The sequence below is a fragment of the Sciurus carolinensis genome, chromosome 6 (genome assembly GCF_902686445.1).
Source record: "Sciurus carolinensis chromosome 6, mSciCar1.2, whole genome shotgun sequence".
Taxonomy (NCBI): domain Eukaryota; kingdom Metazoa; phylum Chordata; class Mammalia; order Rodentia; family Sciuridae; genus Sciurus; species Sciurus carolinensis.
Window position 1 is genome coordinate 78,565,426 of NC_062218.1, and position 15,227 is coordinate 78,580,652.

Consider the following 15,227-nt stretch of genomic DNA (forward strand, 5'->3'; position numbering starts at 1 on the left):
GCAAAAAAACCCTTTAAATAAAAATATTCATTAGAAATTAGCAATTACATATTAGATGGATAAGCAAAATGTGATAATTTAATCATAAGAAAAAGAACATAGAAAATATGCCCCTCTACACTGTTAGTGTATATGTAGTATTATCATCATAAAAAAGAATAACTTTTTTGAGTGTTTCCTATGGCCCACATACAATGCAATTAAAAAAATTCTCATTCAATCATAATCATAATAAGATGGTACTAATACTCAATAATACATGATGAAATTATAACCTAGTTTAAATAAGTTGCCCAAAGTCACACAGGTGTAATTTAAGTATATTGCACCTGTAACAGTAAACAGAAAACCCTATAATAGAAGTATACTGCACTTATAACAGAAAAAGAAAAACCCTAATCAAAAGATAATATCAAATGAAAAATTATCTACTAGTCAGGAATACTACAAACTTTTAAACAGGAAGCTATTAGAAAATTCAAACATACCGCATGTAAATGCATTTTAGAATTTCATTCAGACTGAACACAGCATTATATAACAATTACTTTACAAAGCAACATTCTTTGTATATTCTAATAATCTTTCTGTACTAGTTACATATGGGATGAAGAGTGAGCATTTTTATCTATATTGATTACACTTAATGTCTAGGTCTTTAGATGATGTATGATTTAAATTTCAAAGTCTTAAAAAGACTTTAGGGAAGGGATAACTTTCCAACCTTTCAGTACAAATGCCTTAAGACATACTAAGTGGCACTCCATGCCATCAGTGGCCAGTAATTCGGAAGGGAAGTCCTTGTACAGCCAGGTTAGAGCCAGAAGCTGAAGAGTCTCGATAGCTAGGAACATACATGCTCCCATGTAGACAAGATCATGTCCCATGTAGACAGTGTAATGCTCTTAATTTTGTCAACAGTATATGTTCACACAATTATGAAAAGAGGAAATAAAAAAACTTAATATATGGAAAAATGTTCCTAATCACTATGCATAGGAATAGAAAAACCAATTTTTCTAAAACAATAAGATGATCTCAGTATTAGATGATTATTTATGTTAAAAGAGCACAATGGCAATGAGTTCAGGAAGAGCAGAATGGCCACAGGGCTTAAGCAAAACCACCATCTTCTCAGTGAAGCCTTCCCTGACAACCCACTTGAAATTTCAAACACTTACCGAATAATCCCCTAGTCCCTATTCCTGTTTTATATATGTGGTAGGGTAGAGCACATACCACAATCTAACTAACAAATTGTATACTTTCTCCATCTGTTTGTATATTTATTTACCATCTGCTCTCTCCACTACAATGGAAGTTCAATAAAGAACAAAGTTCTCCACTTCGTATTCAGCTACATGCTTAGTGTCCAGAACAGAGCCTGGCATGCTATTTTACTAATTACTAATACTTCATAAATTAGCAAATATACTAATTACTTGGTAAACAAATGAATGAACAAAGTTTTGAAATAAGGAATCTTATCAAGCATCATCATTAACTTCCTTTATATAAAAGACAACTAATGCAGCCTCTTTAAATCATTATAGTATTTCCCTGGTTCAGAAAGCATACAATGAAGATTATAAATGCAACATTAAAACATTTAAAAGAGCTATACAATGCTAAGAATTAAAATGATGTAACTTTAACTTTATTATTAGTAAATAAAAATAGTAGGAAAGAGGTTTGAAGTGAAATAATCACAGTAACGGAGCCTATATGCTGTGGCCACAGTAAGCAAATTATGATGATGACAGAAAATATGACTGGAACCACACAGGAAGAGAAGTGGATGAGAACAGGAAAAAAAAAAAAAAACTTGAGAAGAAAAATTCCCTTTTATCTGTGAGTATTATAAGAAAACAGAAGAATCACTCAGTTAAATGGCTTAAAAATAGAAAGAAAAAAAGAATAAGGTGATAACAGAAGAAAAAACTAAAAGGCAAAGCTAACACTGCACAATAACAAATAGGTCAAAGAAATTCCAAAACAAGTGCCTCTTAAAGTCAGTAAGGTCTTAATGGATTCTGGAATAGTCATCTACCTGTTGTAGAATTTCTAGTAAACACTGATAACTGTCTCTATTTCTATTCAATCAAGTCCCCCATTCAAAGACAGAAACAGTTAATTTTCAAGCAATGGAATGTTGCCACTTTGAAATCTAACATAATCACTTTAAAACTGTTAAGAGGACTTATTTTTAAAAAAAGATCAACATTTTTATATATTGTAATGCTACTCATGAATTAAGGCACTACAAATTAAGGCAAGTCATGAATAAATGAATAAAATATTTTGTCTGCTTTTGATAATTTAAAAATTTATCTCTGGCTTGGGAGGCTAAGGCAGGAGGAACACAAGTTCAAAGCCAGGCTCAGCAAAACCAAGGCACTGAACAACTCAGTGAGACCCTATCTCTAAATAAAATACAAAATAGGGCTGGGGATGTGGCTCAGTAGTTGAGTGTCCCTGAGTTCAACTGCTGTACCTCCCCCACCCCCCAAAAAAATTATCTCATCATCTTGTCTGAAATGTGAGGAATCTATTTTCTACATAATATCTTCCCACTTTTATTAAGTTATAGTTATTCTTCCATTTTCTTTTACTGGATTTGTTATTTACTTCTTAAATGTGACTGTTTACTTCTGGTAAAAATGAAAAAGTTTTATTTGAACATTCAGAAAAGCTGACTTTGAAAATATGAGAGTATTAAAATACACAAGAAAAAACAACAATGAAGATTAAGAATGTAATGATGATTAAGTGATAAGAGAAATATTTAACCAAGTCATTGGATTATAGTCATCTTGATTTAATAGAGAACTCAGACTCTGCACATGGTATCTATGACTTATTCTGTATAAAATAATGCTAAGTTTACATGGTGAATTATCCAAATAAATAAAAAAATTTTTCATCATTAACTTTGGAAATGGCTATTCCAAGGGCATTTATCTTCAAATAGTGGTGATTAATTAAGCTAAGCTTTCACTAAGTAATAGACACAAAGGTCATTCCAGGGTACCACTTCATTTTATTGACAAACCAACTTCAAACAGGTTGGTTTGTCAACCATTAGGTCAGTGAGACTGCACTACACAGTTTTTACTAGTTCAGAATAGCTTTGGGGATAATCATGAACACCACAAATGGTGATGCTTCACTTAGACATGATGTACATGATGTATGCAATAAACTGAACAAAAATTTATAGTGAAATTATCAAGATAATTATCTAATATCCACACAGTACACGATGATACTGTAATTGCAAATATTTTGTGCCTATTTATGTAAAGTGCGGAGCAAACATAAAACATAATCATGATCTTTACTGTCAAATCTTAAGTTTTCACAAAGTACTTTCATTTTAAAAAGGAAGGATCTTTTTAAAATATTAGCTTATAAAACTAAAACTCTGGTGGTATCCTTTAGTAAAAAGACCAACTCTTTTGGGAAAAAACTCACTGACAACTCTGAGGTTTATGAGAACGAAGGAGAAAAGTAATCATTATTGAAGAAAATTTTCAGAAGTATGTAAAATATGTGATCACTCAAGACATATTAATTTGGGGTTTTTTAGGGTAAGTTTACAAAACAAGAAAACCTTTAATACCAAAAACAGACATGAAGTTTATTTTAGGACTCATAAATAAATCTTTCTGTATGTCTAATACCTTTACATTCTAAATTTAAAATGAGAATAATAATGAGACTTATAAAACGAAGTCCTCTACATAATCTCAGGTTTTCTACAAAGGAAGTTAGTGAAATATAATCATATAACACGATCTACACAGTCAATTATCTTGCGATTTGTACTAGAAATCTAGAGACTGAAGTAAGCTTAAGGGTTCCACAGAACTAGAAATTATGGTGCAAAAAGACTCAATATTAATTGTGTGTATTAGTAAATCTACCTAAGACTTTTAAAATATTTTTAGAAACTCTGAAAGAATTAAAATTAACAAGAAAGAAAGACTAAGCAAAGTTACAAAATTCTACCTTGACCTTCTAAAAGAGAAAATTCAACACACAGTTTTTATAGAGTGAGAGTAGATTCTAAAGTCAAAACTAAAGAAGTTTGAATCCCAAAAACATTGCTTTCTCATTCCCAGAAAGGTACAAAAATCTTAGTTTTCATGTAATTTCTAAAGGAAGGAAAGTTTCCAAATCAACCGAGGGTTGGCCTAGTTATTACAAAGAATAATGTTTTATTATCTAATAACCTCAGAAACACTTGGGAATGTCCCAAACTTATAAGAATCTTAAGTATTTGTTGAATTAAATGAAACAATGAAAAAATGACTATTAATGTGTCCTAGCACTCGGATTACCTACAAAAAAATAAATGTACAAATGAGATTTTATGGAACCAACTGTACAGATGGATAATATTCAGAAATCTTCAACAATTCCCCCAAATTAATAACCTAACCCAAGGAATTTCAAAATATTAAGCAAAACAAAAATATTTATGTGCAAAGTTTTGTGCATTACATGATTCCTTTCACTAGGTCTTCCAGATTCTTATGTCATAAAATCAGAGTTGTCAGGGACTGCAAAGATCACCTAATATAGTCCAACCATCATTTCACACATTAAGTTTGCTATTTCTTAATTTGAAAGCTTAATATTTTGTGTTTTAAATTAAAATGAAAGTGCTTTATGTTTTTGAGAATTTTAATCTGATAACAGGTCTCAAACCTTTTCACTCCAAATGGTAAAATGTGCAAAATTTGAAAACAGTTTTTATTTTTTAAAAAAAGATGGGGCAATGTCATGAAGCAGGAAGAATCAGGAATGAATTTGGGAACATATAAAAGAAACAATATACTATATATTTTTTAATTCAAGAAATATTTAAAGAGTTAGTGAATGTCCAATGCAACAAAAAGTATAGTAGTATATTTCAAACAATTATTCCAGTGAAACAGAATAGGGTAAAAAAAAGGATGATTCATATAATTGTGTCACCATATTTCCAAAACAAGTAAATCAGTATTTCCTTCCTTTCCATTGAGGGGTTTGCCTTTCAAAGAACTACTACACATAATAAGATGAAACATACTGACAGGAATTTAAAATTATTATTATCAATACAATAGAAGCTTTACATTTAAACTTATCACAATTAACCTAAAACATTTCTAAACTGAAAACAAGTTTACATAGAAACAAACATTTTATTAGGTATTAATGATTTTTAAAAATCAAACTTACTGGAATAGAGATTTTTTTCAAATTACAGTCCTTCTCCAGGAGTTCATACACGTACTTTGTGATGATCTACATAGGAAAGAAAGACACATAAGATGCAATGTCATTCATTTATCAAAACTGGTGTAAATTTTGGTCAATATATGGAAGTTACTGCTCTAAGTGAATATCTCTTCATTTCAAAATGTTTTGCTACCTTATTAAGATACTAATTACACATAATGGTTTATTTCCTACCATTATTTGAATAACTGAGAAAGTACTAAGGATTAGGAACAGTTATTATAAACTTACAAAAACATACAAGACTTTCTCTTTTTCAGAAAGGAATACGCTGAAAGCACATTTTTTCAATTCTAGAATCTGTTTCCCTTATACTTTCCATGTAGGAATTTTATTTACTATAATTCCTTAGGAATTCTGAACTTTAACATCTCTTTTTATTCACTAAATCAAGAGGAAAGTATCAGAGGTATTATAAATGGAAAAGAAAACTTGTCCAGCAGGGTAAAAAACCAGTCAATACTACATTTATAGGAGGCAGAAACAAAACTCCTCAAAGCTATCTATGTCCCAATTCCTGGAACCTGTGAATATGTTGTTACATGGTAAATGGACCTGTACATACAATTAAGGTTAAGCACCCTGAAGTGGAGAGATTATTCTAGATTATCTGGGAACCCAATCTAATCATGTAAGTCCTTCAAAGTGGAAAATTACAGAAGTACAATATGTCAGAGAGATGCAAAATGAGGACTCAAGTGTCTGCTGCTGGTTTTGAAGGCAGAGGAAGTTTCCTTCCTCTTGACACAAGTCAAGAAATGTGGTGGTCTCTAGAATGTATGATAACCTTCAGTGTACAGACAATAAAAAAAATGAAATCTCACTCCTACAACTTTAAGGAACTGAATTCTGCCAACAACCCAAATCAGCAGTAAATGTATTCTGTTCAACATCCTTAAACAGTCTATTCACACTTTCATTGCAGTCCAGTTAGTTTCATACTAGACTTCTGGCCTGCAGACTTATAAGATAATAATTTAGTGTTGCTTTAAGCCATTGAATTGATGGTGATTTTTTATAGCAGCAATCAAAAAATAAAATACTATTTCTATTAAGAAAGGAAAGAAATGAGCAAATGGGTACCTAAAAGAAGAGCAAATTATTTAACAGATAATTTTAATGGTCATTTTTTTTTTTATTGTAAACAAATGGGATACATGTTGTTTCTCTGTTTGTACATGGTTAATGGTCATTTTAAGGAGAATCTCTCTTCCCCAAAAGTTCCTTAGTGATCTATGCAAAATATCTCAGAGAACAATTTTAGTAGCAACATAATTAAAAGTCAAATTTTATGAAAGGAAAATAAAAAATGATTTTTTAAGAAAATGAAGATGTCAATTGCTTTGGTGTAACATAATCTAATATAGATTCCTTATCCTGCTTTCTTCAAGGAGTACAAAATTCTTTCTTCTATGTATACATATTCATTTCATTTCATGAACAGTGTATTATATGTATGCTAGAATATTTATTTTGGCTGGAAATGATAATTTCAAAAGCAATGATACTACATAGAAACTAGGTGGTAATCTCTTAGTTACTAGCCTAAAAGTATTTCTACATTTGAATGCAGTAGTTAAAATTATGCTCATTATACCTTCCCTGGAAAGTAATGGTACTGTAGACTTGAAAGAGTAAACTAAATGTATGTAAGTTTAAAGTATGAATGAAGTCACATAACAGTGCTACTTCAAAAGAATGGCTTAACTAAATGAGATTAGCTAAAATTCGTTTCTTAACCTTTTTGAAAATTTCCTATGAAATCATAAAATATTCTGACATGTAAAGCAACAACAAATCAAACAATTCAAACTCCAATGAATTCTACCATTATGTAACTATTAAAGAAACATAATTTGAGAAATAATAAACTATATGGGCAGTTCAAACCATATGTCAATATGAACTATAATATCATGGTTAATTTTCAATTTTCATACTACCAGATAATGCAAAATTTGAAAACTGCTTAAATTCAGCTAATAGGACAAGCATCTTTTCTGAAATTTAAAATATATCAAGAAAACAATATAATCATAAATCCAGTAACAGTTAGGAGAAACACTACTGAAGTTGCCTAATGTTTTGTTCTTCCATTCCTGACTGCAGGAAAAAAGCAGTTTTCTATAGTTAAAATATTTTCCTCAGTCCTAGTCATCCCTGCAGAGACAGATCACATGTCAACTGTTTCAGGTAACTTTTCTGACTCTCCAAACACTACAAGAAGATCAAAGAATACAACCTCTATGCTACTCCTCTATGCTACTCCTTACGCATCAGATTGGTGTCATTTACCTGTTACCTGACTAGTGCTAGAACACTATGATTTGGGCATCATAACTTTATTTCACTTTGTATTCACAGGATGCTGTCCATTACATTAAACGTACTTCAAAATGGAACATGAATTCTCCTTACTGTCCATCCTGTCGATAGCTTTAAAATATTGTTTCCAATTTAAAAAAAAAAAAAAATATATATATATATATATATATATATACAAAAATATATATATATACACAAAATATATATATACAAAAAATATATATATATATATAGTACCAAGGATTGTACCCAGGGCCCTTAACCACCAAACCACATCCCTAGTCCTTTTTATGTTTTATTTTGAGACAGGGTCTCGCTAAGTTACTTAGGGCCTCACTTAGTTGCTGAGGCAGGCTTTGAATTTGCAATCCTCCTGCCTCAGCCTCCCAAGGCACTGGGATTATAGGCATGTGCTACCATGCCCAGCTTAAAAGTCTTTTCTAACTGCTGAATAGAGGCTTAGAAAGAAAGCATGAAGGATTCATTCGATGCCTTCAAGATTGCATAATACTAAAGAATGCTTTTAGAAAAATGAAAACGAATAAATGAGAGAAAAGATAATTTCAAAAAGATGGAAATATATTTGTCAGAATGTTATCTGAGTTCAAATATTCACCAGAACTGTTCAAAGATGAAAAATAAAAGGCTAAAAGACTAATACTCTAAAAATCATACTTCATTCTAATAAGAAACACAGCAACTTCTAGTTTCCATTCCAGTGTATAAAGAGATGGAACGTAGTTACTTCTGACCTAACAAAAAGAAAATATCTAAGCAAACTGATAGTCAACAACTCCTCGTAGACCTATCAGAGAACTGAGGACGTAGACTTCCCTGAAAACTGGAGATTTAGGCAAGGATACCAGAGGAAATACTAGCCTCAGACAGCTACACTACCACAAACAGTAAAAACTGCTTAACTCCCAGTCAGATAAATATAAAACCTCCCACCACAGACCTATTTACCTCATTGCCTTTCAGCTGATACATTATATCAGACTTTCAACAAAAAGTTACCAGGCATGGTAAAACTAAAAAAAAAAAAAAAAATAGAACAAAAAAAACGCACAGTCTAGAGAAACAAACCAAGCATTAGAACCAGACTCAGACTCAGATATAGTAGAGATATTGGAATTGTCACACTGAGAATTTAAAACAACTATGATTAAAATGTTAATAGTTACTGGAAAAATTGGACAAAATGAAGAACAGATGGGTAATACAAACAAAAACAAAAGTAACAAAAGGAAATGCTAGATCAAAAGTAACTACTGTAATGGAAATGAAGAATGCCTTTGATTCACTCATCAGTGGACTAGTCATGGGCAAGGAAAAAATGACTGAGCTTCATAATACATTACATAGAAACTTCTAAAACTTAAATACAAAGAGGCAAAGAAAAGAATAAAAGAACAGATTATTACAGAACTAAAGCATTATTACAAAAGAAGTAATTTTGGCATAATGACAAAACAAGGACAAGGAAGAAAAATGAACAGAGGAACTATCTGAATAAATAATGGATGAGAATTTTCCAAAATTAATGACACAAAATAATAGATCCAATAAATATAGAGAGCATTATGAAGGATAAAAAACCCTCTCCCCACATCTAGCCTTATCACATGCAAACTGAAGAAAACCAAAGAGGAAAATCTTTCAAGAAATGGGGCTGTGGGAAGAACAACTTAAACATAGAGGCCAGTAGACCTGCCTTACAAGAAACGTTAAAAGAAGTCATCTCAGAGAGAAGGGAAACAATACATAAGTTTGAATCTACATAAAGAAGAGTAAAAAAAAAAAAATGGAGATAAAATCTTTTAATTCTCTTATTCTTAAATGATCTAAGAGAAAATTTGTTCAGAATAATAATAGCAACAATGTATCTGGTGATCATAGTTTATAAATAAGTAAAACTAATAACAACCATGTGTAAGTAATGAGAGTTATTGATAATATTACCCATGAAGAAGGCTCGTGTTATTTGAAATAAATATTGAAGGCTAAAATTTACTACAACTGGTAATCTTCCTGAATTTCTTTTGATTCCTGAGAAGTAGCCATACAATAAAATTACAAGAATTCACAATGGAGAAGACAGGTAAATAATTTTGAGATTATATATTCATGGAATAAATCCTGTGGCTATCAAGAGAGTATTACCCTCTAAAGAAATAGAGTTTTAATAAACTTTTTTCTACCTCAGCGTTTCTCCATCTAGAAACTAAAGAAAAAATTTTAAAAGAAAGGAGTGATCACAGAAATAGACCATTAGAAAAAAGGAAAATGAATTCTAACAAAAATTATTTTTCAATGAAGTACTTCCAAAACAAGGGGTGTAAAAGTGTGTATTTGTCCTGTTGGCATTTATCAAGTACTTTCTGTGTGCCTATCATGTACTTCATTCATTTCTGCATTATCTTTGGTCCTTGATTAAGTAAGAAGCCAACACTGATATCCTTTACTACAATAAAAGCAATGAAATTATTCTAACAGATTTTGAGTGGAGTAAGGGTGACATTATGAAGCCTCAAGTTAACTCAGACACTTTTGAGACTGGATTTCAGAAGTAAAATGGGATGCATGACAAGAGATACAACCACATAGATAAGAAGATAATGAATATAAACATTTTAATTAAATAAATATTTAAAGTTTATCATATTATGTTCAATCTTTCTTTCTTATTCTGAAGAAAATCTCATTAGCAACCAAGTAAATTTGACCATATTGATTGACAGCAATAACAAGTTTTATTTCACAACTTTATTAACTAAGTAAGATAAAAAAATTTTTTGTATTGGGCCCATTAGGAGAGTAAGAACTTCAGCCCAAGACATAAAATACCAATATCCATATATCATCAGTCACACTCATCCCTATGGAAAATAGCTAAATGCTAAAAGAATCATGACTTTGAGTGTTAAGAACAGATGAACTGAACTAAAAGGAATACTCTAAAATGCTGAAATAAACCTATGAAATTCTATGCCTCTTGCAATCAAAGAAAATCTCAGAAATTATAATCATCAAACTATCTGAATTAGTAAAATATGAAATATAACATTAAAAAGAAACTTCAAAACGTTTAAATATTTTCTTTAAATTTAAACATTTTACAAGTAATAATTTTTTTTCTACATAGTAGAAATCTAGTTCTGATTGATGGAATGAAATTAAATAATTTGTAATTAGCATCATCTACTCTTGGTTCTCTGCTTAAAATAAGTATGTATATGATGTTTACATTTGATTCTCACAAACAGTTGAAAACAGTTTTGTTTTACATAAGCATCTTCTTTTTATATTACCCATTTGCTTAGAAAGCCCAGATTTCACAAGCCAAAAAAGTCGATAAAGGCAATCTCATTTAATTGTGAATGTATCACAAAAATAAAATTTGATATTATGAGGTCTTACTATTTTGGAACTATAATAATGTTTTGGAGGAAGACCTTTGTTTTTAACAAAATCTTTATTACGATTGTATATATTTTCACTTTGCTTGTTGATTTTTTTTTAAACATTTAAAATCCTACAGCTTTCAAGAAATCAGTCTTGTTTCATCTCTAAAAAGACAAAATGCAACTGGTAGGAGATTCTAGATTTGGCCAATTCCTGGGTTTAGAACAAGTTTACCCACAAAGCAATGTGTTAACATTCACATTTGTGCCTTCGGGATCAAGCAGTTTATGGTTCAATGGAATTAGATTCAGTATTATACCAGAAGAAAAGTGTAATATTTCTAGAAGTATTACACGTTAAGTGGATGAAATCTATACAATGAATTTAATAATACAGGTTATTTTTCATTTTTAAACACAATGGAAAAATTCATAATTACTACAGTTTAACAAAAACAGCAATTATTGATGATCAAATATTAAATAATCACTGTTGGAAAACAATCATAAATGCATAATCAGTTTACTTTCTACTTTACCCAGCTTTTATGTTTTAGGTAAGTGTTTTATAAATCACATACAAGAATCTCTCAGGTTTGCTGTTTCAGTATATGCTGGCAGGCATACACTAATTTATTGTAATTTATTGAATTCAGATTTTACTTTTCATTTTATTTTGTACCTTCTATTTACCTTGCATTTTCTATGGTTTGTTTTTTTCCTATCTTTTCTTTTTCTTCTGTACAGGGTTTTACTATGTAATTGATTAGTATTTTTTTTTAATTCTGGCCTTTCCAAAATAAATTATATATTCTAATTCTATTTTTCAAGTGACATTCTTACAGTTTTACTCAGACCATTTTGCACACTACTGCCTAATGTCTAATGTCTCTCTAATGCCTAATGTCTCTCTTCTCCTATTGAATAAAGACTTTAAAGGGATCATTACTCCATCTTTTAAACTCATCTTACCTCTTCCATGATATTCATATATAGTGTATTTGTTTCATCTTATTTTTGGACTTCTATTGGGTGATAAATACTGTTGATATTTCATATAGGTAAGTCCATTTAGAGTGCTTCAATACTTACCAATTACATTGCTCAGCATTCCTTCTTAGTTGCATCTCAATTTCTCTAGATCAGGTTCTTCTTCAGGTTTTTAGAAAAAGGCAAACTGTCAGTCTTTGTCTAAAAATACATCTAACTGGACCAAGTTTTGAATGATAATTTTATTTGAGCATATAATTCTAGATCCAGTTATTTTCTCTGGTATCTTCCAGTTTCCATGGTTATTAATACTTCTGCTATCAAGGTATTTGAGATTATAGGTAATCAGATTTCATTTTCTGATTTCTTTCATTATCTTCCCTATAAACCTGAGATGCTACAGTCTCATTATGATTGTCTAGGTATACTTTGCATCTTATTAATCCTTCTGAGGACTCAATGTACTTCCTGAATATTGGATCAATTCAAGAAAATTCACAAAGACTACTGCTTAAAAATCCCTAACTCATATTCTATTCTTCCAGAACTTCTATTATCATTCTTATTATACTATTCCTGTTATAAGCTCTTGTTCATATTTTTCCATCTCTTTCTGTTTCTTAGGGCTACATACTAGCAATTTTTCTTAGTTCTATGTTCTAGTAATCTAATACTTTAGTTGTGTCTAATCATCTATTTAGATACTCTATTGAATTTTAACTTTACTGACAATATTTTGATTTCTACACATTTTATTTGGTGTTATTTAAAATTACTACTTTCTTTTTTATTGTCTTAACCTTTTTTAATATGCTACTTTTATAGTTTGGATCCTGAGAATCTTCCTAAGGCCAATGTGTTGAAGGCTTGGACCCTAGCATGTGGTGTTTGATCTTTTAGGAGGTAGGGTCTAGTTGAAGGAAGTTAGCTCACTGGGGTCATGACCTGAAAGGAGATACTGGAACCTCATAATTTCCGATCTCTCTCTTTACTTCCTGGCTGCCATGAGGAGCACAAGCTTCTTCTGCCACATATTCTCACCATGATATAATGTGCTGCCGTAGATGCAAACAACAGGGACAGGGCCCAGGAACCATTGGACTGAAACCCCTGAAACTGTGAGCCCCAAATAAACTTTTCCTCCTCTAAGTTCTTCCTGCCAGATGTTTTCATCACAGTGACAAAAGCTAACATAGAAACAAACCAAAATCACATACACTTGATATCATGCTTGGAGGACAAAGGATAACAGCAAAAGCACTTCTGTGGAAAATGAATAATTTGAATATAACCATGAAAAACATCAGACAACTTCAAGTTGAAGGTCATGTAGGAATGTTCTATACAAGGTCAAGATCTAGAAAGATAAAGAGAGGACAAAGAATAGTTTCAGAAAAGAGATATGAGAACTAAATAAAATGTGTGAATCTAGAACTTAGCCTGGACTTAAGGAGAAACTAGTCTTTAAATGTTATTGTACAATTTATCAATATTTAAAAATGAGAATTTCCTGGTTCTGATAATTGTACCATAGTCATGAAGAGAATATTCTTCTTAAGAAGCATACACCAGTGTATTTGTGGTGAAGGAGCACAATGATTCCAACTTCCACTCAAATGATATAGAAAAGATTAAATAAGTAATATATAAGTAATCATGCAACTTTTTTATAACTGTGAAAATATATCAAAATAAAAAGCTATTTTAAAATTTCACAAAATGTTCTTATTCCTAGTTCAGATGCTATTGACATTGTATCTTTTCCACAAGTTATTTCAATGGAAATGTGACAGATGACAAATACGGTAGTAAAAATTTGCTTTGATTAAAACATTTTCATCTCTTGAAATATTACAAGACTTAACTAAATTTGGGGATAATTTCAAGCATTATTGCTTGTCCAAGTTAAGACTACTGCAATGAGTCCTATACTTAGCTGTTTGTGCCTATGTTAACACCTATATAAAATTCTCTTAACTTCCCCCATTTTCATTAATTCCCCAAAATTCAAATGATATTTTCACTGAATTTACCAATGAACTTACTGCCTTTCTAATGACATTTAGTTTTGCATCATGATTATCTCATACTTTCATTTGCGTAGTAAATTTAAGTACCTCAAGAACAAGAATTATATTCCGTTTTATCACAGTATCCTCCACACTGTAGATGGCTTAATATATAAATGATGAATAAGTGTGAAAATGTAATTGATAGTGCTTATGAACACGTGATATTCCATATTTATAAAGAATTATAAGAAAAACAATCTTTCAGACATTATTATATTTCAAAATAAATTCCTGTTATTTAAAAGTGAAGACCGAGGTCAGACCCCGAGCTGAGCCCGCCCCCGACACCGAGGTTGGAGGCCATCACTGAGCCCACCGGCCCCACACCAAGGTCGGACACTGCTGGGGGCAATGCCATGCGGACTGGCCAAGATGGCGCCTGGTAGCCAGTCAGAAGCTGTTTTGATCACATCGGAGGTACACGTGCACAGGTGTTCCCGAGTGCTCCTGCTTGCGCCTGCTCGTGATTGGACAGCTGGCTCCTCGCCTGATCCCAACTGGCTGGCCCCGCCCTCCACCTCCTGGAGGGAATATAAGCGGTGGGTGGGTTGGGGCGAGACTTTAAGAGCAGCAGCTAGTAGAAAGAAGCGGAGAAGTCATTAGCAGAAAGGAAGAACAAGAAGTGGCAAGCAGATAGAAGCAGCGAGTAGGGGCAGCGGCGGAAGGCAGATCGCAGAACGGAGAACTGGGAACACATCTTTAGGTTGCAGATCACAGATAGGCAGATCGCAGTACGCGGGATGCATCATTAGGAAGCACCTCATGATAAACGCACCCTTAGTTCACAGGATGCAGGACGCACCTTTAAGAAGAAGCAGCAGAACTAGAAGATAAGATCTCTGAAAGTGTAGTCTCTCTCTCTGTCTTAAGCAAAGTCTCTCTTTCTCTCCGATAAGCAAAGCCTCTCTCTCTCTCTCCTCTCAAAGCAAGTAAACCTCATTTCCACTATCCTCTATAAACAAGCAAGCAAGGAAGTAGCTCAGAAATAGAAGTAGCTCAGTTTCCAGTCCACCACCCATAAAGACCCGCGCAAATTGTTGCTGCAGGCAGTGACAAATACCCGCAGATTTGGTACTGCAAAGAGTCAGCGACAGGACACCATCGCTGAGCTGGCCGTGCCACACCTAGGTCAGACAGGCGCTGAGCC

The 15,227-nt window shown here is 32.0% G+C and overlaps 1 protein-coding gene across 3 annotated transcripts in view; it reads right to left on the minus strand.

Moving 5' to 3' along the window:
• Fam172a (family with sequence similarity 172 member A) overlaps positions 1–15,227 on the minus strand; it is a 487,402-nt gene that overhangs the window by 325,996 nt on the left and 146,179 nt on the right. For all 3 annotated transcript variants that reach the window (XM_047555170.1, XM_047555171.1, XM_047555169.1), the window contains one exon: positions 5,230–5,295. In XM_047555170.1, the coding sequence (XP_047411126.1) occupies positions 5,230–5,295 (66 nt within the window). The remainder of the gene's footprint in view (positions 1–5,229; positions 5,296–15,227) is intronic.